The sequence below is a fragment of the Antedon bifida genome, chromosome 8 (assembly GCF_963402885.1).
Source record: "Antedon bifida chromosome 8, ecAntBifi1.1, whole genome shotgun sequence".
Taxonomy (NCBI): Eukaryota; Metazoa; Echinodermata; class Crinoidea; order Comatulida; family Antedonidae; genus Antedon; species Antedon bifida.
In genome coordinates this window covers 4,620,104-4,641,267 of record NC_136233.1, presented here as the reverse complement: position 1 = coordinate 4,641,267, position 21,164 = coordinate 4,620,104, and the positions used below count along the sequence as shown (strand labels likewise).

General features: G+C 33.3%; 1 protein-coding gene across 3 annotated transcripts in view; it reads right to left on the bottom strand.

Moving 5' to 3' along the window:
• LOC144850840 (WD repeat-containing protein 89-like) overlaps positions 1-21,164 on the bottom strand; it is a 66,965-nt gene that overhangs the window by 36,192 nt on the left and 9,609 nt on the right. For all 3 annotated transcript variants that reach the window (XM_078708313.1, XM_078708315.1, XM_078708314.1), the window contains exons 2-5: positions 13,979-14,083; positions 12,975-13,075; positions 1,628-1,712; positions 878-927 (exon numbers count right to left, since the gene is read on the bottom strand). In XM_078708313.1, the coding sequence (XP_078564439.1) occupies positions 878-927; positions 1,628-1,712; positions 12,975-13,075; positions 13,979-14,083 (341 nt within the window). The remainder of the gene's footprint in view (positions 1-877; positions 928-1,627; positions 1,713-12,974; positions 13,076-13,978; positions 14,084-21,164) is intronic.

Here is a 21,164-nt window from a genome sequence, read left to right as displayed (position 1 = left end):
AGCAAGCCAGCCATAATTACTATGTTTATGTTTAAAAAAACACTGTTTATGTTTGAAGGGGATAAATTTAATTGAGATAATCACTACAAAAACCATTTCAAATGTCACATAAACATCAAAAAAGTCTGCAAATTTTCTGGGACAGTGTGGTAGCGTTGTGTAAGTACTGTAAAGCTTACACGTATCATAATGACGTAGGGACAACGCAAGTGACTCATCACATGATATGATTATTGTGTTGAGCTTACATCCTTTTGAGTTGCGTCAAAGTGAGAACAAAGCTTACCGTAATAAATACAGTAGGTACATTTTAAAAAGTATGTACAAAAACTTGTAAAACTATTAGTATTATACAAAAAATGTTTACCATGTTTAATGTACTTAAGTTACATTCACAATTTGGCACTATGGAAAATCGTATAAAAAACAAGTATCTTTGTCTCTGCTCTAAACAAAAACTCTGAGCCTAGCTATACACCATGGCCAAACTCTTGTACACACTGGACTTGCCCTATACCAATTTTCATCAGCATAGGCCACTTGCATCAGTAAGCAAGTTACAAAGGCAAATTTGTTTTAATAGGTTATAAAACGGAATAATAAATTATGTTTGTTTGTCCTGCTCCAATTTAAAAAACAAGTTGGCCATTTCTTGGCAAAGTTTGAATCTCTTTCCGATAAAGCCTGTAGGGCTAGATGTTCTGTACTTCTCGTTGGGATCAAATGTAATCCCATCAGTAGGAAAATACTCCATTACACAAATCTTAATTCACCTGATGATTCATCAAGTACCATAATATATTTATTTGCTATGTTAGGCAAACATTTTCCAGATAATAATAATAGTTCTATAATAATAATAAATATAAAAACATACCTGTAAATATTTGCTGGGCCTTGTTTCTTTTGCTTCTCATGTCCCATCCTCTGAAATATAAAATATTTTCAAATTTATACTTACTTAATCTATTGTTGTTATTGTAAAAAAATTGTTCAATTTTACGACAGTCAAATGGCCAGCTGGTTTGATTAAAAACTTTTTTTTTTTATTTTGGGTACAGTATAAAAGAAAATTTCTTGCACTTGCAGTCTAACTTTTAAATTGATTTCATGTTAGTGTTGAGTGGTTATAACTGAACGAGGCACTACATTACAACAAGTCAAATGGCCGAGCGGTTAAGGCAGGGGCGCCATTTACCGTACCTAAAGAGCCAACAACATTGGCAAGGGTTCGAGGCCGACTCGCTCCTAGTTTTCGGAAAAGGACTATAAACCATAGGTCCAATGTACACAGTTATAACCTGTGTGCACTTTAAAGAACCCAGTTCATTATTCAAAAAGAGTAGGGGGTTACCCCGGTGAACTGGTTCACAAAATAGCCCCTGTATCAGGGGGATTACCACCTATCTGACATGACAGTGATTAATTCACTATTGGTAATTCTTGGCCACATTGCCTAAAGACATACAATAAAAAAATAACCTATATCCATAAAATATAGACACAGGTTCGAGACTCTTCTCCTCCATACTTCTAGTGATAGAACAGATCCTGACCTAAAACTGGAGGTCAGTATAGCCTTATGCACAGTTTTCTATTTTTAACAAATCAAAATCATTATATTTACCTAATTGTTCCATCCATTGAACATGAATACAAAACGTTAGGATTACATGGGCTGAATCTAACCCCTGTGATAGATTTTTCATGACCTAAAAAAAAGAACAACAATGTTATTTGACCTATTTAATTAATCAATATTGATGACCTACATAGAGAGCATCATACATTTTTAATATGAATAAAACATAATTCCATATTATGGTGGTATTACAATTAGTAATTATTTATATGAAAGTTAAACTATAACCTAATCAATGAACATAAATAAAAAATTGTTTATGTATTAATATATGTTTGTTTTTTGTTTATAAACTAGACTAGCGAACAATCAATGTTTCAACCAACTATTGCCATTTTGGTTGTAAATGTCATGATGCTTTTTTTTTCTGACAAATAAATGAATGAATAAATAAAATAAGACAAATATTGTGCACAAAAAAACCATTAACTATTTTAGATTGAAAACCACCAAACCCAAGATAAAACCGGAAAACATGGGTACATTCTGAGTTGACTACATGCTAAATGTATTACGCATAACTTATCCGGATACTGTTTATAAAAGAAAGCACTTCCGACAATTATGACTGTCAGTTGAGATCACTATAAAATACATGTTTTCAATGAATATTGGGAAGATGAATTTATCAGAACTAGCACACCTATGCAGAGTTGTACGATAATGAAAGCAATACCGCAGTAGCAGAGCAATACATTGTCTTGATTAATGAATCAATATTGGTTCATTATCGCTGATCGTCAAGCTTTTAATCTGAATAATATAGAATTACCGTAGCAATCACACCTGATAAAGATGATGGGCACACAGATTTAAAACAGTACATATAGAGTAGGAGAGAGTGAAGAGAAGATGTGATGTGCAAAAAGGGAAAAATCATATTGAACGATATTTTGAAAGATAACAAGTGTAAACACAATAGTGGTGGCTTCAGGCCAACTTTTTTGTTAAGTGGTTGCTGGCTGCCTAGAAAATAATTTTAAATCAGGTTTTTTGGTAAGTGTAAACATATTGTGGGCCACCTAATCATCAATAAAGTGTAAATGGGGATTACAGAATTACAAAACTACCTGTTTAGTCAATATAAGGCAACCATTATAAAAAATGTTATTCATTCAAATTATTTAATGTTCTAAAATTAAAATGGCGAAATTTGGGAATTGACTACTCATCAAGTTTTAACAAAACAGTGACCGAGAAAGTTAATTTTACGTCTCAAGTTTGTGAAGAGATGGATTTGGAGGGATGATCCAAGGAAACATGAAAACATGTGGTTAAGAATAGCAAAATAAAGGAGTTAAATACAGAGCTTTGGATATGTCCTGCAGTGGACTGCTGAATCACCAAGAAGAAACATTTATTCTGTAATTGTTCTATCCATCTGGGCAGATGATCCATGTAAACATGAAAACACCTGGTTGAGAAAAGCAAAATAAAGAAGTTAAATAGAGAGCTTTGGATATGTCGACCCGCAGTGGACTGCTAAATCACCAAGAAACATTCTATAATTGTCCGATCATTTTGCAGTTTGTTTGAAGTTCATTTTGTTTTGTTGCAGAGAGTGGGCTAAAAAATAAGCTTTCATCTAAATATAAAACTTAAATGTTAACTTAACTGGATTAATAACACATAATTCAGTTTTAATAAATGTCATGAATATGACAGAGTATTAGATTCTCTATATCGAATATTAATCTCTCAATTTTATGAAAAATTGACCTTTTTATATAAAAAAACAAAATATTAACTATAGGCTTCAGTATATAAATTATGCTTAATTCTGAAATAAGATTTTGCACGGATCTCCTCCTTAGATACTTACCCATCTGTCTCATGTTCCGAGAAACACAGATTTCAACATTAGTGTTCACCATTACTATATTGTTTCCTATTTATTTCTTAGGAAGATATCATCAAGGGTTTTAAAACAAAATTTCTGATTTCATCGGTAGATTTTTAACCGTCACCGTGGTAGAAGTAATTAGTCAATAAGTATTTTCTGCCCTCTCAATATTGGCCATTGGTGGCGATATTCAATTATGCATTTTTGCTTATTTTAAGTGGGCAAGTTAGTTAAAAGAGCTAAGGAATGCACAAATGGAGATAATAATCTGCCTAGTGTTATGGAAATGTATGAATGGAACAGAAAAGAATTGCAATTATAAACGATGATACTCATCCACTTCGTCCATCCTTCGTGTTTAACCGAACTGGATGTAGACTAAGAGTACCATCAAGGTTACGGCAGCACGGTACCGACTGTCGTTTGTTCCACAATGCATATTTAAATATAATGACGACAAACAGAAATAATTGTATTTTCGAACATCTGGGAACACCTAATTGCATTTATCCTCTAATATTAATTTTCATATTTTGTATATCCTTTGTATATGCATTTTAATCTGTATATTTATACTATACTGTGCATTTTGCTTTGTGTTCTAAACATTTTACTGATTTTATTCTATTTTAAAATTAAGTTGCCATGAGAAAAACCAATTTGAAATCTTTCGTTGAATTATTTGACAATAAAGTTATCTTGTTTGTAGTAGTAGATACTGTATAATGAGAGGATCTACCTTGACTAGTCAAGAAAAGGATATTTATCCAGGAAACATCACAGTGTTTTCTTTTGAGGTTCAATTATCAAAAATGTTATTATATATGAACAATTTTCATCAAAAAATAGAAGGCTTTACCACGTTAAAACACCGGTTCTCGTCAGATCACCGAAGTTAAGCGATGTTGGGCCTGGTTAGAGCTTGGGAGACCATCTGGGAATATCGGGTGCTGTATATGGAGCTGGGGTCCCGTTAGGCATTAGAAATCAGCATTGCTGACTCTTATGGCAGCCCCTGCATCTAGTATCTGCCTTTCCTCTGGTGAAGGTGGGCACTGGACGAGAGAAGCCCTTGATCAAGGACCAATCAAGGTGCTTTGAACAGTCCTGGCTTTGTTTGTATCAAACCTGTTAGTGGCGCTAATTATCGCTGTTGGTTTCGATTGAATAAAATAAAAGAAAAAAAAAATAAGGTTCATAATTAAGAATTATGAACATGAAAAGGTTGACATTTGAAGCAATATTGAAAGTAATCATCTTATGGTATCCTATGCAATTATCATGTCATTCATAAATGAATATATTTATAACAGAGTCATTGATTGAGTTAAGCTTTGATGAAAACAAGCATAACGAGTGCAATTATTGCCATGGAAATGGCTTCTCTAACGGAAGTAGGCACAAAAGGGCACAACAAAGTAAGGTCTGTGTTTTGTGATGTTAATTAATTTTAACATTTGTTAAAACTATATGTAGATTGATATTTTATGCTCTAAAATATGCTCATGAAGTAACTAACATTTTGAAACAAATTGTTAATAAATGATTATTAAAAACATGTTTCCGATTTCCAGTATGTCGACGGTATCCAACATGCGATTGTGGGGGAACATGATCTAGGATCTGGAGATTTAATTGTTTTCATTAGATCCGGCGTGTTTACATTTGCGTTCCAAATGATTTAATTCATTTACGTCATTTCCCAAGCCATTGGTCACAGTTCAATACATGCATTCCAAACATCAATCAATCAATCAAAATTAACATTTATTTCCAAAATGGTGGCGTCACCAATAAAGCAAAAGCTTGTGTCAGGGATGCCAAAAACAAAACATTCAAAAGCAAACAAAACATATATATAAAACACAGAAATGAAAAAACAATAGGACGTAAAGCGGTACATTTCAATTGCAGTATAAATCATATTAATGAATAAAAGCCACTCCTGAAAATACATAATAAATTGAGGTGCAGGGCTACATTGTGGAATATATTGATTGCCAACCTAGAGGCATCCCTAGGCTAATAGGTCATTCCAAGAAATCTCAAAGTTAAATACAGTCTTCTGAGAACACCTATGAAGGAGACACTTTCAATTTTTATGCAAAACAAATAGGGGGAATTTATTTTCTAACAGGGGGACATCCTATTAAAATGTTCCATAGAGTTCTACTGTATATGGAAAGCACATTTTTGGCAATCAGGTCATAGCATACTACATCTAGAAATGTCTTTGGGGAGGTCACTCTTAAATATTTCCATATGGGAAGGTGCCACATTAAGGGGTATATTTTTGTGGGACTGGTAGCACAAGTGGGGGGAAAATGGGGAAGTGCAAAATTTATGTTGTTTATTTCAGAGGTGTGAAATGATGGAGTGAAATTAGTAGTTTACGGCTATTTTTTATCGCACAGTTTTAACAGGGATTTTAGATTTTCTGGATGCTAAGCTCATCACTAAAGGGGTCCTACATTTGAATCAATGAAACCTAGATGCAAACAAAACAGACATTGTATGCTGTATGTGTCGGTTCCCCTTCTTTATTTATGGTATATTTGTATCTTTTTTGTTTTCTTTATATTTGTATATTGTATGTAAATCAAATGTAAACCAACCAACCAAATTTCATTTGTACCTAGTTGTAAAAATGACTATCGTATCGCATTGTATCGTCATCTACTATAGTATATTAGAAAAGGATGATTCTAAGTACTGAGAATACTATAGAAACTAATAAAAGCTAAGAGGGCTGGTTTCTAATTACAAAACTCAAATGTTAGTTTATTTCAAACTCATTGTGATTGACAGAGTAAATAAACAGAAAAACAATGGAGATAATTTGTAATTATTATAATCATGACAATTTCTATAGTCGCCATTAATTTCTGCTCATGGCACTGTGGACTAGGCCATGCTTCTTCCCGATTAGGGTCACGTCATGTCAGTGCTACCAATTCAGGGCCCTCCCCGTGTCCACAACACTGGCTGTGTGTTAACTAGCAAACTGGGGAAAACTCTAACTCATCTTGAAAGATGTACTGTAGACTACTCGGTTATTATTAAAGTGCACACCAGCATTTTGTGTACACTGGGCCTGGCAGACTGGACGGCAGTACCTACATCAGAAAACTTGTCCTACCACCAAGTATCGAGTGAGCCTTGAACCCTTGCTGGTATTATGGCTATGTATAATGGTTCCACTGTCTTCTTAACCAATCGGTTGCAACATACAACTACTACTGCTACTAATAATAAAAGTTTAGTTACGGTATTTAACACGGCATGTTTTATGAATATGACAAATTCTTTTCTAAGCAATGCTCCCTTTTCCCCTAACGAACCTCTCTTAGCCTTTACTGAAGCATAACAGTTCATGAATATTAAGAGTTATAATTGCCATTATGGTAAGTTGTAGACATTTCATTTTAGAAATATCATATAATTTGTGTTAATCTAAATATATAATCACCAAAACATCTGCTCATAATTTGTATGTAAATTGGGCTTTTGTTATTGTTTTTTAGTGTTTTTTTTTCATCCATTGCTATAAATTATAATCACTAGAGGGTAAGCTAAGATGAGTAACCGACACGGAGTTGGTGAAACGCATTTTAATTTGTCTACCTATTCCAAAAATAAGCATAATTTATATTTACAGATGTAAACATTTATAGAAACTCAGTTTTACTGTGAAAATGATTTTTGTTTGTGAATGAATGAGGGTTCATGCCAGAGGGTTCAAACAAATGCCCCTTTTTGCCGAGAAGTGCACAATTTTAAAACTAGAGATGTGAGCAGCAAAGGTGATGGTAAATAGAAATAATTCATGGCACCTGATTGGTTAATCACCGGTCTATAGTTATTGCCATGCCCTCGATCTATAGACCGGCTGCGCATGTCTTATTTTCAACACAATCGGATCCACACATGCGACGTGACAATTGCATAGCTAGCCGGCCCTAGTAGATGGTAAACTTGCGTATGAAGCTGACATATAGAGGGTGATCTGGTGACATACTATATTCCTCGACTCGAGATATAGTATAGTCTCCACCTTGGGCTATATTTTTAAACTCAGCCCAGTATATATTTGTATACTAGTTCATGTGATATGCCTCTGTAAAAATCCTGGCTACCAGCATGAAACAAGCAAGACACAGAAACCTTAAAGGGTATAGCTCTAGATTTAATCAACACTTTGCAACATACATACAACTGATATTGGCAACAATGAACAACAAAAGGTTTAACTCCGGAGAGCTACCCTTTAAAACATCATGTGTGAAGACACTCTTGAAGCAAATCTGCAATAACAGTACTGTAGTCTGCATCATTACAATAAATTGAGAAAAGAAAATTAGATAGGCAAATTAATATGGACATTTGCAATAACTCCCAGGATGTTATTAGACCGAAGGCACATCTGAAATGAACATAAAAATCTCAACAAGCTTGTTGGCGTGGGCTTGATGCGTGCTTTGCTCAGCATACCAATGTCCTATTACACTAATATCAGAAATTTAGATCACTATGACTAAAAGTGACTTTCATTTACTCATGATTTGCATTGCAATTTAAATTGGCAATGGTAATTACTTAACATCTCGCAATAATAATAATATATTTTATGTGCTGCGAATATGACTAAGCATGGGAATAAATTCACTCACGGCAACAGTGACACTGCCCCAGTATCAATACAGAATTGAACCTAAGGAATACAATGAGTCATGTTTGCCTACTGTACATTTAGAAATCATTTAAAAAAATCATAAATACCTTAAATAAAAAGAAATTATCAGAATAATTGGTAAACTAATGGGGACTGATGTTCCTATAATTCTGACATATTTTTTATAATATTATCGCTTAAATGTTTGATTCACAATAGCCATTCGCCAAAGGCTACTGGCAAATGTATTTCGCTTCTGCCGGACGTTAAAGATACCTTGAATATATACAGTAATAGCTAACACATTTTGGAATCGGTCAATGTTCCGGATTAAGCGAATTGTAAATTTATGACAACCGTTTTAAATAAACAGTGGTTGAGGCACATGTTTAATAGTTCCTAGTGAACACCCCTATAATTTATGAAATCTACCAATTTGGTTTTTATCTCTACAAAAGTCTCTCCACAGACATGAGGTAGGAGGCCATGTTTTTTGTTGTTTATTCTGTGAAAAACAAGTTTTCAAATAATTTGTCGCAGAAAGACATTTGGAAGATGGAATGATGAATACGTATAAGCCGACGATTCAAATGACGAACAAATTTGCCTAGTGGAAAACAGGTTTTACGTATCAGGACTTGGGGTAATGGAAATAAAGCAGACTATTGATCATTCTGCATTTATGTAAATTTGTTGTATTCACACTGTAGTAATATATTTCAAGATCAATTTAACAATGATTCAAAAGTATTCCCAGTGGTTGTACAGTAACAAAATACAAATTTGAATCAAGATTTATCAAAGGTAAATTATAACCCAATTTATTGTGGATTAAAATTATTTAGATCTGCATAAATAAATCATTACAATGGTAATTGTGAAATATTTTTATTGTAGTCGATAAAGTATGGTAATTACATAAGAAACCAGAGTCCTGTGGGGACCGAGGTTTCAATGTGTAAGATGTCTTAAAGATGTATTGTCCCCCTGAAAAAATAATTATTAAAATTTTTTTGTTGAATATGCCATTTTAATGTCACATAATAGTTATCTACTTTGACCAAAAATTAGATCGAATAAAAAATTATTTACCTTAAAAAACTGTAATTTAAAGCAAAAAATAGTCAAATTGGCTGCCAGCCAATGGATTTTTGGTTGAATTTAACCATTAAATTGGTCATTTTATAAGGGAAAACATTATTTTTTTTCTGTTTTTTTTTGCTACGGAAGTGAATAATATTAAAACTACAAAATAACCTATTCAAAGTCTGATTTTATTAATCTTCATTTTTCATGCTTTTGGGAGACAATACATCTTTAATACGAGTTTAAGTTAATATCAGTGTGAACATGTTATATGTACTATTGTACTCTTGCAATTAAACACAGACGTCAACCACAATGCGATTAGTCTGTAAAAATCAAATAACAGGTTACGCCCACAAAAATATTCTTACTACGCAATGTCCAGTAAACCATTGAACTCAAGACGATCATTAATACAAAAATGATCCTACAATCAAACCCACAAATGTTATATAAGAGGAACAAATGATGGGCGTTGTTGTGCAGACAGGAAAAAAATAAAGTTTTAAGAGGATTCATACATATCTGAGTGGTAATTTTTGGAGATGGCAAAGAAAATAACAGTATTTAAAAAAAAGTGGCATAACTAAAAAAAAAACCCTTGTAAAAAACAGAAAAACAGATCAATGAAGATAACAATTGATTCAATTTATATGCTGACACTGACGGCAAAATCATAGGTATCAGGTTCCCAGACAGGATATCGAACATAAATTTATACAGAAGGACAGGAACAAAACCAATTTCGTTAGAAATAGTCAACGCAAGATGGAGACTATTGGGTCACATACTCAGACAAGACCCATGTACACCAGCTACACAGCTATTATTTCAGCAACACTACCAATATAAAATTTCAAGGAAGACCGAGAACCACCCGCTACCAATAACTCTCAGCAACGACCTACTCACCCTTTATAAGCAGAACACAAACATCAAGTCAAGACAATTGAAAACCAAGAAGACATCAAACAACTTAAACAACTAGCCAATGAAAGATCCGATTGGAAGAAACTGGTAAAAGAGATATACGGAGCAGCCCAAGCGGAAATGTCGGCAGACTTTTAAGCGGAGAGGCAGTAATCAATCAATCACTGACGGAGTGGTGTAATCGTACACAAATGCAGAAGAATACAGAATTTAGTAATTTTTGGAGCTGGTGAAGACGGGGCATATCATGATAAAGTAAGAAAATAATAGTAATAATAGTGACCAAAAAAAAACACTTGTTGTAAAGATCAGTAAGGATAACAAATGATTCAATATAAATAGAGGAATAACATTGTCTTTGTATGATTAACATTGCTATTGCGGCAAGATTTTGAGAAAGTTGTATATTAATCCTATGTAATGCGTTATGTGCAATCAGTCTAATGCCATGTTTATACACGACTATACATCAAACAAAAACATGCAGACCTTCTTGAATAAAACTGTAACACTGGCAGGTCAATGACCAAAAACAAATTGATCAAAAATCTACTGGATGTAAAGGATAATTCTGATAAATTTTATTATCATACCATATGATTGAATAATATAATATTAATAAGTATATATATAAGTACCAAAATCAAGAAAGCAAAGCTTGTAGGTAAGCCAAACTTATTCTGCAGTAACTGCAGTAGTTATTATACAGATATTGCCTGCTTAGAGGTAAAATATAAGATTTGACATCCAGAGGGAATGATATTTTGCTTGAGGAAATATAATTCTCAAGAGCAAAATATCATTTCCTGAGGGGATGTCAAATCTTATATTTTACCGATATAAAAGGCGAGGCCTCAAGAATTTACTGGATTTTATATGTTTAATGACAGGAACACGATAATCATGCGAAAATAACTCATTGTACTCGAGGAAATATACTATTTACGATCCTCACAGTAGTAGTCATGTGATGCAGTTTCAACCAATCACGTTCACGTATTTACATAGGCTATGTAATATAATTACATAAAACTTCAATCATGTATAATCTCAATGGTTTAATGTAATAATTACATAAACATGTTTAAGAGTAAAGAAAAAAATGTAGTTACTGCAGCAGAATAATGTTAGACATTCGTAAAGTGATATCAAAAAGGCACGAGTCCATATTTATTCTGAACATGGGGAATGATCTGTTAAGTTTTGACATTATGTGGTAGGGTGGCCAGTTTCTATTTAACTTATCCTCCCTAATATTTTCATTTACAACTGAGTGGACAGAGAGTTGAACTCAGGTTTTTAGTCGCGACTCTACAGCTCACTATGTCGGTCGTTCGGTCGGTAAACACTATCTCAAATTTGAGCATGCGACTGCAGCCATGTATATGGCCTTGTTCTGTATGTCATAAGCACTATGCTACCCCGACTTCTTATATAGATAAGTAAAACTCCAATATTATTTTTTTGTGATGTGATATTCAATATGGTCACACCAATTTTGTATGTGCCATCAATGAAAAGGCAGCACATAATAAATTGATTGCTATATAAAGGCTTTAATAATTTATTTTCAAAAATATATTACAAATAATCAACAACACGTAAACTGAATCAATATTGTTATTTGATGTTCAGTCTTTCAATTTTCAATAAATGTTTGCATTTTATGTAAATTACAAATTCATAAAGACATTGTGTTGTATGTAGTATTCCATTTAGAAATATCATGAATATAGATTTGAATATATTTTATATTAATGTAGATAAGTTAAATTGAATGGCAATCTGTCAATTGGAATGTCCTTCGGCATATTATAATTATTAAGAAAGTCAATAATCTTAAATTTTGTATGCATTTTTATATCAAGATAGATTCAAATGTAAGGGGCTGGAAGATGGACTCAAGTGTTTTGGGGTGGAGGATGGACTCAAGTGTGTTTAGTTTGGGGTGAAAGATGGACTAGTATTTTGGGGTGGAGGATGGACTAAAGTGTGTTGGAGTGGAGGATGGACTAAAGTGTGTTGGAGTGGAGGATGGACTCAAGTGTGTTGGGGTGGAGGATGGACTAAAGTGTGTTGGTGTTGAGGATGGACTAAAGTGTGTTGGTGTTGAGGAAGGACTAAAGTGTGTTGGGGTGGAGGATGGACTAAAGTGTGTTGGGGTGGAGGATGGATTTAAGTGTGTAGGGTTGGAGGATGAACTCAAGTATGTTGGTGTTGAGGATGGACTCAAGTGTGTTGGGGTGCAGGATGGACTCAAGTGTGTTAGGGTGCAGGATGGACTCAAGTGTGTTGGTGTTGAGGATGGACTCAAGTGTGTTGGTGTTGAGGATGGACTAAAGTGTGTTGGGGTGGAGGATGGACTCAAGTGGGTTGGTGTTGAGGATGGACTCAAGTGTGTTGTGGTGGAGGATGGACTCAAGTGTGTTAGTGTTGAGGATGGACTCAAATGTGTTGGGGTGGAGGATGGACTTAAGTATGTTGGGATGGAGGATGGACTAAAGTGTGTTGGGGTGGAGGATGGACTCAAGTGTGTTGGTGTGGAGGATGGACTCAAGTGTGTTGGTGTGGAGGATGGACTCAAGTGTGTTGGGGTGGAGGATGGACTAAAGTGTGTTGGTGTGGAGGATGGACTCAAGTGTGTTGGGGTGGAGGATGGACTCAAGTGTGTTGGGATGGAGGATGGACTCAAGTGTGTTGGAATGGAAAAGGGACTCAAGGGTATGAGGGATAACTCTAATGCCCCATCTTTTCAACATTGTTGGTGCTTATGTAAAAATAAAAAAGTGGGTTATGCATACCTGTATACTTAGCATAGGATGAGAAGGTATCTCTTGTGAAAAGGTTCAATGACATGTCTGATCCAACAATAGCAACTAGCGGCTCACCTCTTGAATACCCTCTATTAAAAAAAAATTATTTAATTCATTATTTCATTTCCTATTTTTTATTATTTGTAAACATTGCTTTGTATACAGTTTGCTATGTTTTAAAAAAAATTGCTTCAATAAAAATACTGCTTACCAGGCTTTAATAAACATTTACACAGACTATTAATAATTATTGATTTTCTATTGATATTATTCATATTAAGCAATCCTAACACACACAAGTGCAATGTACTTTACTTCCAATATTCATAATGTAACATACCATATTTAAATTACATTTTATTATTACAAACTACAAACGAACCGAATCTTAGTCACGTACTCTTCTTAATAATCTTATGAGAAATGACACAATATTAAATCGAGTTTCCAAGGATATTTTCTTTTAATACAATGAGCCTAAGTACACATGTACGGCGCAAGACTGGCACAGCTTATGCAAATGGTAAGGTAATCCACTGATTAAAATGCCAAGGTGTTCACACATACATAAATTAATGGTCGAGGTTTATCGTTTACATTTTAAAAGTTGCTCAGGGTCCCTAGTTCAAATTTTACACAGTGATCATGGCCGGGTTTTGTGACTTTTTCTTGAAATTAGGCCATCTTAATTACTGCCAATGCTTGTTTTCATTTCTCGAGTTCAATTCCTTCCAGAAAGTCACTCTGCTTTTGTCCATCAGTTACTTTTATTTTATTCTAAACAATTTATGCGCTTTCAAATCGAAAGGCAAAAGCATCGTTTGTGACTGACAGCTCTGTGTTATAAATGGGGTATGTAGCTGTCGTACAAAACACCAGGGACGTGGATAAAGAGTGGAGCACATAAGGCGTATACCCTTAGTACCCTCTATGTAATATATTGAATAAAAAAATATACCCTTAGTATTTCAGAATTAAGAATAACTTATTACCTTGACTGGCCATCAATCTCGACTAAATATGTTTTGTTGCCAGGTGGCGTCACTTGCGTTTTTCTCCGCAAAGATATATTGGTTAATGGTCGAAACATGTTGATTCTGAAAAGAATAAGAAATGTTGGGTAATATTATAGGCAGTGTGCCTTCTAGGCAGGTGTGATGGATCACCATGACTAAAGCTCTGCCTACACTATCAAACTAGTTTGACACAAAAAGTGTGATGTGCCCAAACATGGTAGTGATATGCTCAAATATGGTAGTGATATGACATCATCATGTCCATATATAGGCACATTTTTTGTCACATAAAGTTTGATAGTGTAGACAGAGCTTTACACTCAGTCCTTGGGTCCTCTAGATTGCATTCAAAAAGAGCTGAGCAATTACATTATCATATAAATTAATATTATTTATTGAATAATGAATATAAATTAATGGATATTAAAATAAGCTGAGTGCTAATATATGGCACATATTCCTATAGTGAATCTAATTGCAAAAATCCAAATTGCATGATTTAAAGGAAAGGAACACCCTGGGCTAAATGTGCCACTGTGCTTATAGATAAATGTAATAAAAACATGATTACAATGGTTCAAGGTACAATAGTAAGCAATTTAGTTTAAAAATAGACTTTTAAACGACAACATATCGGAAATTGAACAGCGCCATTTTGACAGGTTAAGAGCAATTATGTGACGTCAGATTAGGTGGACGCATTCAAGCAAATCCAAGCGTCCATCGTCTTAGTACAGTATTTCAATATGGAAGTGCGGGATGTAACCATAAATAAAATCAATTAAATAGCCTAACATACTAAATATTTTCGGAATATGGCTTGGAGTTTTTATAATTCAGAAAATTTGGAACCAGAATATATAGAAAGAGAGTTAGTTTTGCATCGTGCTGATGAGGAAAAAAGAACATTCTCGAGCATAACAAGCCGTCGAAGAATGGTGTACTTGCGGCCAGTGTATCTGTACTGTATGCCTTACACTAGGCCTAGAACTCGTGTTGAACAAAAATAAAGTAGACACTGCATCGTCAACCAACAGCCTCCGTTTGGAAGGTTTGTCAGTTAATTCCCCTACCAAATCCCGTTTGAAACAGCTAGGCAATAAAAGTAACAATAGATTAACAATAGCTGAAAGATTTACGAATTGACTTGCAGAAGAAAAGATCGATCGAAGGTTTGTTTACCAAGTCAGCGCATGCTCATACCGTGTCATCGCCGTCCTGCATGACCGCATGTCGCGTTATTAGCCAATCATATTAGCGGATTCGCTTAGCCAATAGAAGCGCCGAATGCAACCGCGAATCTTAAAATGTTCGTCGGCCGTATCTGACGTCACAAACAGGCTGCCATGAGCACAAGATGGCGATTTTCAAATGTCTTGAAAACAGCTTTAAAATCCTCTTTACTAGAAAACTACAAATCCGATTTAAACATAAATTGTTCTGAATATTAAGTTGGTAGGGTTACTTTTATAATAGTTAGGTAAAATATTAGGTTGTTCCTTTCCTTTAAAATCTTTTCACTTTTGTTCATTGGCTCCAACAGTGCTTGAATAATTGCACTCAGTTGCTTAACCAAAGAGACTGCGATTTATTTAAGATAAAACATAGCGCCAAAAGTGATAGATAGATGGAAGCTTGTATAGTACACCGGATAACACAAGAAGCGCTGTAAGAGTTGCTGCACTGTTTACAGTGAAAGAAAAAGATGATGTCAAAGACAAGTGAACTATGGTGAATTTACAGGACACATACGCTGTCGTGGCCTTACTTTTAAAATGGCAACTACATGCAAGACAAGACAAAACTCATACTGCCAACCAAAAAAAGTTAAAATCTTTAGATAATGATTATGCGCACGCTAAATAACAACGATCAATTAGCATCCTCAGTCAGAAAGTAAATAATCGCTCGGAGCACCGCCTCCTACATTGACTGTTTACCATTATTCTGTCTGATACAGTTGATCAATACCAGAACAATCAGGAACATGCATAATGCAAATGTAGTTGTGAATTACCTGGCCTCGCTCACGATTTGAGGATGAGAGCTTTGAAAATATATGACTTTAATTTGGAATCTCACGATAAAGACAAAAAGTACTATGTTAAAAAAATTGTGAATTCAACCGCTGCTCAGTTAAAATCGGTACAGTAATTTAACAGGGATCGACGTTTGAAAAAAATTGTTTTCTGTACTATTGTTAAATGTCTTGATTTTGAGACACAACCAATAATAACAACCAAAATAAAAAACAATTTACCATAATCAAATATATGGACCATCATGAAAACCAAATTTCATGTTGGAACGGACATTTTTCATAGTAAAAAAATCACTCACACTTAATCTTCCTTAAAACATATTGGGAAAAGTCTAAAAAATCTATTCAGCCGAGAACAAAATTTTCAGTTTCAGTAAAGCCGAACATTCATCATACAAAAACGAATTAATCATCAAGAATATTGCTACAACATTTTGTATTCGATATAATAACCATATTTGACATTAACATTTTTTTAAAAACTTTTTCCACTGCAGCACGATGGATGTAGGATTTAACCAATAGCTGGTATTATTACTGGAATTTGGCAAATTTTGATGGGTAAATTCAAAGTATATTGATTGTGTGGCACACTTTGCATTGTTTATTCATATATTTTACTTATTGTTGAGCAATAAATCACCAACATATATCATACAACTCAATTTCATTGAACACTAAGAAATGTTATAAGAAAATAAACACGACAGAAAATGCTATAAACATAGGTAAACACAAGACAATTTTTAAGCAAAGTTTATATTAGGAAATGTTATTTTAAAGCATTTCTACATTAGTTTTACCATTTTCTTTGAATAAAATCCTGTAGTACATATATATTTTTTGTAGTTGTATAATGACATAATGAATGTGTTGGCTACGGTATACAGTATGTATGTCAATTCTAGGAGTGTATTACATTTGCTTGTCAGATTCTAAAAGCACTACTGCAGGTGTATTGTGCAAGAAATGCATTCAATGATGACATTTAGACTTTGCTGATGGGAGATTTATGATTTAATATTTAATATCTATGAATTACATATGTATACCATTATTGAATAATTAACTATATCATAAATTGTAAGATAGAGATGTCCCACATTTAATAATTTTTAATTACATTCTGTAAATAAAAGATCATTACATTATATCTCTATCTAGAGTCTAGGTTTTTATCATTTGTTATTACTAAACTGTATGATAGTGTAAGGCTGGATATATAAAAATTCACAAAGTTGTAGTGCAATTAGCCTAATCAAACTCAGCACTAATAACAAAAAAAACACAAAATAAAATATCAGGGGAAATGATATGTAGGGGAATTATACTTTAGACAGAGAGTGCCCTTCTAACCATGTCATCTGTTGTAGTTTCATCAACCCTACAATTTATAATAAACTTCTCTATTGGCTTCCAATTGGCACATTTTATTTATTTAAAAAAAAAAATATTTTACATGGATAATATTATTATTTTGTTTTATTATATTATAGAAAAACATGATAAATATGCTTATTATTCAATTGTGCAAATGGAAGTGAAATTCCTTATTGTATATTTTTACTTGAGGAAAAGGAAACTATCTTATCTTATCTTGTCTTGTCATTTGTTTTTCTTACTAATTGTTAAGTTGATGTATTAAGATGACATAGATACCTTGCCTTTAGATGCATCCAGTATAAATTGTGAAACCTTATATTCTGATACAGTGTTTAATACAAGTTCACATCCAGATATAAATCAATATTGTTTGGCATTAGGTATAATAATAGTTGATCACAAGATAAATATAAGAAGCAATTTGGGCGTGTTTCTCTACTGAACACGATGCCATTAAAGTTTAATGTCAAAGATCATAACTATTTCCCCTGCATATCCTCAGAATACGGTATAAACAATATGGTATAAAATATTATATAAATTATATACGCTATAGTATATTTTATACCTTTCTGCTACAATTACTATCCTTGGTGGCCATGTTAATTTTTTTACCAAAACTGCCTTTCGATTGACAGCGTAAATTTATAAATAAATATCATATTTGATCCATAAATTTGGTGGGAAAATACAGTATATTTTAATGGTACATTTTTTCGACTGTAAAATATACAGTATTTATTTGGCAGCAGAAACAGACCCTATGAAAAAAGATGCCAGAAATGATAGAACGAGCAACACCTCCAGTGGAAGACCAATCACACACCCTCTTGCATCTCTTGCTACATTCGACACATTCAATACTTATACAGTAGATAATTGGTCAAAAATCTTACCTAGAGTACGCAGGTAATAATAAATTCATTATTACTTTATATTATGGCAGTGAAAACAACGTTTTTAGTTTACAAAATATTTAAAGGTATAAAAAATATAAATTTAAGGATTACAAAATATAAAAATACTATTTAATATACAAATTACAAGAGAAAAATTAATTTTCTATCTAAAAAAAAAATCAAGTAAAATGTCAAGGCTGATCAGAGGAGCAGACATTAATCAAGAGAGTTAATCATGTATGGAATTGGACTATTTTTAAAGCGTTTGTTTTTTTATTTATTTATTTATATTATAAAGAGTCAGGCAATGTGATTTTGAGTTAAAAGAGTAAACCAGTGGGAACGGCGTTCAGATTTAGAAGCAGCTTAAAATTATGGCAAAATGCTGGTCCTTCGTACCTCAAAGGTTGCACCAGACTGTTACATGTTAAAAATGTTTTGTATTATATTCTAGTCCTCAAGCTTAACTGGAAACTGAGGAAATTCTGAGGCCCTCCATGGATCCACGTCAGCCAGCAGTGTGCAGCGCCTATCAAATCAGCATACCGGGAGACAATCCCTACTCTTTTTTTAATAGTGTACAAAGTTCTTTAACGTACACAGGACCAACAGCTTTACATCCCATCTGCAGGACAAGGCAATAAACATAAAGCATCTTGCCTAAGGATGTAATCAGTATGGTACAGATAACCTCGAACCCATGTCTATCACATGCTAGTCTGATATTACCATTACACCATCACTCCCTGGTGGTATATACATCACCCGCGTTGATTCCCACACGGTCTCCCATCCAAAACGCAACCGTTACTTAACTTCGGTGATCTGACGAGAACCAGCTTTTCAATGCAACATGGCTGGACCAAACATGTAATGACATTAAGTATCGTCACTCCTAACTAAGAATCTACTTTGCAGTTTAAAAATTTAAATATATATAAAAAGAGAGGAGTATTATTTTAAAAATACAGAATGCTGATTTGTATTTATTAAAAGTACCAATGGCCTAACCGACTATTTTGCGAGTCCTTGATCTACTTAGCTTGGCTAATCTGTCTGATCTTGATCTTAAAAGCTTAAAACATTAAACCATTCTTAATGAATTAGAATGGCCGTCAAGATGAATACCTAAGGCAAAACACATATATATATATTCTCAAACACAAATGTATTATGCAACTTTTCAACATACTCTCAAACAAAACAAAACATCTTGAAGGTACTAACATTTAAATCCTCTATGACAGATAAGTACAACTGTGGCATGTCAATGTTATTATTATTTAGTTATATTATTACTTTGTTGAAGTCATACTCATTACAATAGACGCACCACAGCCATGTAATACATTGGTACAATAATCATTATGAAACCATACCATCCTAATTTCAATTATTTTGTTAAAATTCATTGTTACAATAGACAATTAACCACCATTGTATCATTTTGTTAAATTAATACATTTATTTATTATTATCCCCAGTTAAATATATTATACAATTTTGTACTCTCAGTGAGTACATTGCAACATAATTTTCCCTGCCATTAATACCCCTAGGGGCAAGAATTAAAATGGTAAAAATAATCTTTGAAACAGGATGTATTAGACACAAAATGGATGGATTTGATATTCTTATCCCTTACGGAGAAATAATTGGAAATACAGAATTAAATAATCTTTTTCACATTGGCAAGGGATACATAAGACATAGATGAATGGCTTTGACATTCTATCCACCTTATACCTTAGGCAAATGAAGATTGCTGACTTTCATTTATCTTCCATTGCTAATACTCTTACTGTAGCCCTGTAGTGGTAAACATGCCTTTCTAGAGCGCTGGGTTCAAATCTTGGTTTAGGTTTCAAAACTAGACTTATGACTTTTCTCCAAACTATGTAATCCTTTTCCAGACTTTAAATTGTAAAATATTAGATCTAAATATTTATATATATTATATATTTTTGCTTAATTTAACATATTAGTTATTTTCTATATTCCAAATTTTCTTATTCAGATTTTTAATTCTCATGTAATTAATTTTATTTATAGGTTTTTGTTTTTCTTTAACTTTTCTGCTTTTGTTGTATTTTGTGTATTGTATCTGTTCTGAGGGTCCCAAATGATCACCAATTGCTAGATGGATCACCCTCATTAAATATGGTTCAAATAAATTTTTTAAAAAGTGATAATTTATCTTATCACTAAAACTGCATCACGACCAAACCAGATACAATTATTATACAAATTGTTGATGCTTACAAATATTTAATAAGGTGAAAATACAACATTTCATCTTCACCGAATGAATACAAAAGCCATCCGCACTCAAATTGCGTCACCCAATCAAAACCACATTAAATTGCAATGTAAAGCTGTACTAATCAGTAACAATAATAAAATACATTAAATGGATATTGCTTTACAAATTTGATAAAGTAACTTTTTAGTATCATTTCTTGTCATCAAAATTGTGATCGAAAACTATTCATTTTGTCGTCCTAAAGACAATGGAACCATACCATTAACAGTAACAGAATATTCTAGGGATAGTAGATTCTAGTAGATATTTTTTTTAAAATAATTTATATATAAAAAAAGTAAAATCAAAAGGTATATAAAGATTTATTTTTGCAAAGTAAATATTCTTTTCATTCTCTGACACATTGGTGGTGCCAGAATTTTCCCAACAGAGGGCCATGCGCACGAAGCTCTGACGATATTAGCCGTTTAAGAGTAGTTTTAGTCACTTTTTCAAAGATGAAAATCCTTATGGGCACACTCAGTAGGGTATTTTATCAGAAAATATCTTATTTTTCAAGGTCAATCCTCTTCGACG